The following is a 7179-nucleotide window of genomic DNA, read 5'->3' as shown; positions in this document are numbered from 1 at the left end:
GGTTCTTCTTTTCTTTCCCTATGTCGATAGCAAATGCTTATAACTTTTACTCGTATTACATTTTGTATTTTAAATTTGCATTAAATTCAAAAGATTATCTTTCAACAACGGGTGATGACTTTCTTTTTCTATGCGCAGGCATGAATCAAAATTAATTGAAAAAATTGTCGAAGAAGTTTCAAGTAAATTGAATCCCAGATTTTGGTTTGACGATAGGCTGCTGAAGAGGTTGAAGACAACAATGATATCTGGCAATGGGCTGCGTGAAGATGCCGAGGAGAAGCAGATAACAAATACAGCTGTGCGAGATTGGCTGGACGAGTATAAAGACGCGGCCTATGAGGCCGACGACTTCTTGGACGAGATTGGTTATGAAGCTCTATGGCAGGAGTTGGAAGCTGGAGCTCAAACCTTGAGATGTCAGACGCCGAAGCGGTCGATCAAATTAGAAGACCTCCAGGAGAGACTAGATGACTTGGTTAAGCAAAAGGATGCCCTTGGTTTGATCAACCGCACTGGAAAAGAACCATCATCGCCTAAAAGGCCAACAACTTCTCTGGTGGATGAACGTTGTGTTTATGATAGAGATGATGACAGGGAAGCAATACTGAAGTTGCTTCTATCAGATGATGCAAATGGACAAAACCCAGGTGTCGTTCCCATAGTGGGAATGGGCGGGGTTGGTAAAACCACGCTCGCTCAGCTTGTATACAATCACAGCAGAGTACAAGAGTGGTTCGGTCTCAAAGCTTGGGTTTGTGTTTCAGAAGCTTTCAGTGTTTTGAGGTTAACCAAGGCTATTCTTGAGGGGTTCGGTTCAAAGCCTGGTCTTGTTAATCTGGATCGCCTCCAGCTTCAGTTGAAGAAGAGATTGCAGGGAAAGAAATTCTTGCTTGTTTTAGATGACGTGTGGAATGAAGATCATGCTGAGTGGGACTCGTTGCTTACCCCCCTGAAGTACGGAGCACAAGGGATGAGTAAGATTCTTGTCACAACTCGCAATGAAAGTGTAGCATCAGTCGTGAGAACTGTTACAACTCATCATCTAAAAGAATTGACGGAAGACAGCTGCTGGTCCGTGTTCTCCAAACATGCATTTCGTGGTGAAAACCCCACTGCTCATGAAGAGTTGCTAGAGATTGGCAGAGCAATAGCGAGAAAGTGTAAAGGCCTTCCTCTAGCTGCAAAAACACTAGGACTTCTGCTACGCACCCAAAGAGATGTCGAGGAGTGGGAGAAGATATTGAAAAGCAATCTATGGGATTTACCCAAAAACAATATCCTCCCAGCCTTGAGATTAAGTTATCTTTATCTCCCGCCACATCTGAAGCAATGTTTTGCTTATTGTGCCATATTTCCAAAAGGCTATTCATTTGAAAAGGATGAATTAGTGCTCCTGTGGATGGCAGAGGGCTTCTTGGTCCACTTTGAAGTAGATGATATGGAAAAAGGAGGTGCTGTGTGCTTTGATGATCTCTTGTCCAGGTCGTTTTTCCAGAAACCAAGTGCCTCTCGCTCATCATTTGTGATGCACGATCTCATGCATGACTTGGCTATCTATGTGTCCGGTCAATTTTGCTTCAGCTTCACGTGGGGGAAAAATAAGTCTTCCAAGTCCACTAGAAGGACTCGACATTTATCATTCGTCGAAGATACGGGAGGCTTTTGTTCAACGACAGGATCAGAAATCATCCGTGAAGCCAAACATCTACGCACATACCGAACTTTTCCACGCTTTCTGGAGTGTCATTCTGATTTTTATGATGAGATCTTTCAGTCAACAATTGGGCGCCTACGAGTGCTATTCATGACTGATTGTAGTGATGCAATGGTTTGTTCAACTAGTAAGTTGAAGCATTTGCGGTATTTGGATCTTTCCGCGTCAAATTATTTAGTAAAGTTGCCTGAAGAGGTGTGTGGTCTTCTCAATTTGCAAACGTTGATCTTGGATTATTGCGAACGACTTGCTAGTCTACCTGATCTTGGAAATTTGATTAATTTACGACATCTGAATCTTGAAAGAACAGGAATCGAAAGATTGCCTGAATCTCTGGGAAGGTTAATCAACATGCGGTATCTTAACATCAAAGCGACGCCTTTGAAAGAGATGCCACCACATATAGGTCAACTGGCAAAGCTCCAAACGTTGACTGACTTTCTGGTGGGAAGACAGAGTGAGACTAGCATTAAAGAATTGGGAAAGCTACGATTTCTACAGGGAGAACTTCATATTGGGAACCTTCAAAATATAGTGGATGCTCGGGATGCAGCTGAGGCAAATTTGAAAGGGAGAAAGGACCTTGATGAGCTGAGGTTGACATGGGATGGGGACACTCATGACCCGCAACACGTAAGAAGCACACTTGAGAAACTAGAGCCCAATAGAAATGTGAAGGTTCTTCATATTTATGGTTATGGAGGTGTAAGGTTTCCGGAGTGGGTAGGAGAGTCCTCTTTCACAAATATAGTGTCCTTGAAGCTCATTAGATGTACAAACTGCACCTCCATACCACCACTTGGGCAATTAGCTTCTTTAGAGTCTCTCTTAATTGAAGCATTCGAAAAAGTTGAGACTGTGGGGCCTGAGTTCTATGGGAATTGTACTGCAATGAAGAAGCCTTTTGAATCCCTCAAAACATTATCTTTTAGAAGTATGCCAGAGTGGCGCGAGTGGATTTCAGACGAAGGCAGCCGGGAAGCCTTCCCTCTTCTAGAGAAGCTTTTAATCGAAAAATGCCCCAACCTTGCAAAGGCCATACCTCGTCACCACCTTCCACGTGTAACAAGATTTACAATTAGTGGATGTGAGCATACCGTTACTCATGCTTTGATCAGCCCAACTTTGATCCACGTAATAGAGAAAAATGAAATCAAGGTCTGTGCTCTCAAATGCGTCGCGCTGGACTTGCTCCCCATGTTAGATTCTCTTTCTATCATTGACTGTCCAGATCTCGAATCACTATGTGCATATGAAAGACCTCTCAATGATCTCACCTTTCTCCGTTCTTTGGAAATTCAGAAGTGCCCAAAATTAGTTTCATTTCCTCTCCTCCCATCCCTTTACTCTTTGACAATAAGTGATTGTTCTGAAGTTGAGTTGTGTCCAGAAGGGGGTTTTCCCTCCACATTACAATCACTTGAGATTTGGAGGTGCAATAAACTCATTGCAGGCCGCATGCAATGGGGCCTGCAAACGCTCCCTTCTCTTTCACACTTCACAATTGGTTTGGACGAAAATGTTGAATCCTTCCCTGAAGAGATGCTGCTGCCCTCGAGTCTTACATCTCTTACCATCAGCTCCCTAGAACACCTGAAATCTCTTGACTACAAGGGGCTTCAACACCTCACCTCTCTTAATGAATTGACTATAAGGAACTGCCCTTTGATTGAGTCAATGCCAGAAGAAGGGTTGCCCTCCTCCCTTTCTACTCTTAGACTTCACAGGTGTCCTATGCTGGGTGAAAGTTGTGAAAGGGAGAAAGGTAAAGATTGGCCCAAGATTTCTTACATTCCTCGCGTAGACATTAGTTGAAAGGAGGTTTTCTTTCAATCGTCCAACATATTGAGGTATTGCTACTAAATAGTTTATTTTCTTTTCAGTAGTCAAAGGCAATTTCAGTTAAAATTTGGATGAATGAAATACAGATATTTTCTTCCATAATTATTGTCTCTCATTCATCTCCATAAATAATAATCATCATTGTATTTCAATATCTTTTATATTATAATTAATGCTACTATTGTTCCTCTATCAAATGCGGCAAAGAAACATCACGTGCTACAGATTTTGAACTGGCATCGGCAGAGCTGAAAAGAATTAAAAAATATTTAAGTAATCTGCAACAGATTTTTCATTGTTGACGCGGCAAAATCAAAATTCAAAATTTAAGTAATCAAAAGCATTAAAATCTCTGTTCTCTCCTTTTCTCCTTCTCCGCATGTACAAAAATTCAAAAAAAATTTCCTACCTCTTTCTCTAATCTATTCCCCTTTTATAAAAATTCAAAATCCAAAAACTGTGGATTTATCTATTTTATTATTACTTAAACTTGATTAAAGAATTTTACATTCATAAAAGATCTTTTATAGATATAAAAAGAAGAGATAATATAAAATTCATCCGCCTATGGGAATCACAATTCAGAATCAAGTGAATGTGGCCATTGTCACTCAAGAGAAAGGAGTAAAGCACAGAAATTCATCATCTTGAGAACTCACATCAAAGAGCTCATTGTTTTGCAGTAGATACGTAGCTATATTAAGAACATCAATGCTTCCAGCATGCACAAATGCGACTTCTTGATGGTTACGCTGCTGAAGGCATATACAAATCCCTATCAATACTGGTGTTTATTCCTCATGATGATTCAGTGTGCTCACAATAAAAGAAAACCTCGGCATTACCAGTGGAAGCGAACTACTACATATTTGATCAACAAGGTCAAATTCGGTCAAGTTTTTAAGGAAATCCAGTGAAGGAGGAATAAAAAATTTTCTGTTTAGATTTTCTTCTACTTCTAAGAGCAAGCGCGGCCCTAATTGAATTGTTTTAGTCACTATTCCTCCATTGTCAATAGAGGATACCGCTTTCAATTTTAATTTCTAGAATGAGAAAGGAAAACAGAAAATGGTGATGGCATTAAAAGATCCTAATTGAAGATTTCCATAGAGCAAAAATGTTATATAAAAAAGAGAGGATAGATTAAATTTGAAAACAGAAGCATGAGAAATGCATTGCCTTAACCAACCTTCTTTGACGGCTGGTTTCCTCTTTTGCAGCAACTTGCTCGTCCCTGCTACTATTGTTTGTACTGCCAGTATCACTAGCACAATGCCTTTGCATTGCACTTTGAGCCAGCTGGAACAAGCTATCCCGAATACAAAGTCTAATTCTGACATCCAACTGTTGTAAAACATTGGTTTGGAATCGTAACCAAGAACAAATTATTTAGCAGGGAAAGAATGCAATAATACGTGAAGCATACCTTTGAAATAATAACTTGAAGCCTGTAGAGTACGGTGTCCCAATTAACAAAATTAAGCCAAGGATCAAAAACCATAAATTTTCAAACAACTAGTCATTCTGTTGTTGGTGTTGCTTTCAGCTGACAGCACTTATTTGGAAAAGGATATGGATCCAAAACAGAAAAAACTACAATTATTAAAAGAGTCTGGTTGTTTTTCCTTCACAACAACACTCTTGTACTACATGATTTTTTCCTTCTGAAATGAAAATAGACAGCGAGCATAATTATTTTGTTCGCGAAACTTTCACTTCACATTCACTTCCATATCAGGGTGCTGCTGACCATCTTTCATTTGGGTGCAGAAAGTAAGAAATGGTAACTGTGCTTTACCTAAAAATTCGATCAAGATCATCAAAGCTTCCAAGGCTAGCCCAGCCATTATCATGAAAATCACCTTGCTCTTTACCTTCATGAGGATTTTGAAAAATCTCAGTGTCCTTATCAAGATGATCTGCCTCAGCGTTTTTTTTTAAAAAAAAAGAATTAGAATGACAGTAGCATGTAAGATACTATGCTATGAAAACATCATGCAACTCATCACCCTATCAACATTTTTTCCTTGTAATTGAAATCTCATCGCCTTCTGATGAATCGAGTTTGGTAATCTCAGTTAGATTGTTAGAGATTGAAGTTTCCAAGGAATCCTGCTCAGTTTTGGCAGCATTAGGTGAGGACAGGTTATGCCATCGGTCCATGTCAAGTCCCAAGGAAGAAGTTCCTTCACTTGCGTCAACATTCGAAATGCTCTCCAGCTTTCTACCATCGGTATCAACTTTAGCCCCAGGTGCCTTCTGCTCACTAGATTTAATGGTGCTAGCGTCTTCACTCGATTCCTTTTTCTTGCAATAATCTTCACTTGCCTCTGGATATGGCACGATATGGTCATTACTATCTTCAGCCTCTCCCCATATTATGTTCGTAAGCTGAAAAGATAGTGAGTAAGCATCATCACTAAATGTGGGATACTTGAGAACAATGAAACAGTCGCAAGTTAAGCTCTGGGATACATGAGAAAATACTAAAATGAGTTGGGAACAAAATATTTAATTGATTTTATGCAGAAAACACTAAAATGTTCTAAATTGCGTTAAAAATAAAATAGAAAGTAGAAGCCATTGGCATGATTCATTTAGAAATTTCAACAAAATTAAAAAAGAAAAGAAAAGAAAGGGAGGAGATGGCCCAAAGCATGCTCTTAATAAGATGAAGACAGACCTAAAGCTTCATTGCATGTACAGAGCACTTTGGAAACTTCAGTCTGGACAAATAAAACCCAGGCAAAGTATCTTCTTTTTGGAACTAATTTCTTCACAGTAAGATATAATATATAACGCTACCTGCATCACTTTCTCACGGTCCTCTCTGACTCGAGTGATCATAAACCTTCTCAAATCCAATTTAAAGAAGATTCCCTTTCTCACTTTTCGTTGGTATTATTTGACATCCAGATCACAACCAAACCTCACCAATAAGTGTGTCACCGGAGAAAGAAACTTAGGTGCCCTAACAGACAATATTTTATAGCTGTACATCTATAATCAAAGTAAAAGGCCAAGATTCAAAATATCCAAAAGAAATATTACCTACTTATATGCCAAAAATGGCCGAAACTCTGAATCCTGAATATGTGAATCAAAGGTATCTCTAACTGATGCACCATCAGCAGTCTCATATTTTGAATTCTGATTAATGACCTAGCATTATTGAAAGGTCCTAGTGAACATAAGTTTGAATTTCAGACCCAGCAAGAAGAAGTACATTTTCCAGTAGGCATGCATATCACCTTTTTATCAATATCCATGGAAGACAAACCAAGCAATATCAAGTTTTTTTTCTGCTGGATATCCAATAAAAAACACCTCAAATAAATTTGCATCTATTTTCACGCTGGCATTCTGTTACAAATACTAACTGAAAGAGCGGATAAAAAGAACAACTTCCAATTATCAAGCAATAGCCAACACGTGGCAAGATTCTCATCTAAATAAAAGAAACACCAACATTTAAACGATGTGTCTAGGTGGTAATTGAAACGGTGTGTTTTGTGACAATACCCCTACAATCGTCTAGCGGCCTTTCGGTGCATTTAGTAGGATTCCAACATCTTGCAACGGTCACTAGATTCAAATGCTCTCCATCCTCGCCTCCTCCC

The 7179-nt window shown here is 39.4% G+C and overlaps 2 protein-coding genes across 8 annotated transcripts; one reads left to right on the top strand and one right to left on the bottom strand.

Moving 5' to 3' along the window:
- The first annotated feature begins 209 nt into the window (after positions 1–209).
- On the top strand, positions 210–3711 carry LOC105119808 (putative disease resistance RPP13-like protein 1). Of its 2 annotated transcripts, XM_011017998.1 has the most exons (2): positions 210–3156; positions 3308–3373. In XM_011017998.1, the coding sequence occupies exons 1-2, from the start codon at positions 242–244 to the stop codon at positions 3312–3314; spliced, it is 2922 nt and encodes a 973-aa protein (XP_011016300.1). In that variant the 5' UTR covers positions 210–241; the 3' UTR covers positions 3315–3373. The 2 variants fall into 2 exon arrangements, with proteins under 2 accessions (XP_011016300.1, XP_011016299.1); XM_011017997.1 differs by having other exon boundaries at positions 210–3711.
- Positions 3712–5338: 1627 nt separating this feature from the next.
- On the bottom strand, positions 5339–6856 carry LOC105119807 (uncharacterized). Of its 6 annotated transcripts, none has more exons than XM_011017993.1 (4): positions 6611–6854; positions 6365–6530; positions 5608–5950; positions 5339–5484 (listed from the first exon to the last, which is right to left on the bottom strand). In XM_011017993.1, exons 2-4 carry the CDS (start codon positions 6404–6406, stop codon positions 5354–5356), a joined length of 516 nt encoding a protein of 171 aa, XP_011016295.1. In that variant the 5' UTR covers positions 6407–6530; positions 6611–6854; the 3' UTR covers positions 5339–5353. The 6 variants fall into 6 exon arrangements, 3 of the variants coding, with proteins under 3 accessions (XP_011016295.1, XP_011016297.1, XP_011016298.1); XM_011017995.1 differs by having other exon boundaries at positions 5339–5488; positions 5612–5950; XM_011017996.1 differs by having other exon boundaries at positions 5339–5478; positions 6611–6852.
- Positions 6857–7179: the final 323 nt, after the last annotated feature.

This window comes from Populus euphratica, unplaced genomic scaffold (genome assembly GCF_000495115.2).
Source record: "Populus euphratica unplaced genomic scaffold, PopEup_1.0 scaffold3532.1, whole genome shotgun sequence".
Lineage (NCBI taxonomy): Eukaryota > Viridiplantae > Streptophyta > Magnoliopsida > Malpighiales > Salicaceae > Populus > Populus euphratica.
The sequence above is the reverse complement of the archived record's forward strand: the minus strand, read 5'-3'. Positions and strand labels throughout refer to the sequence as shown.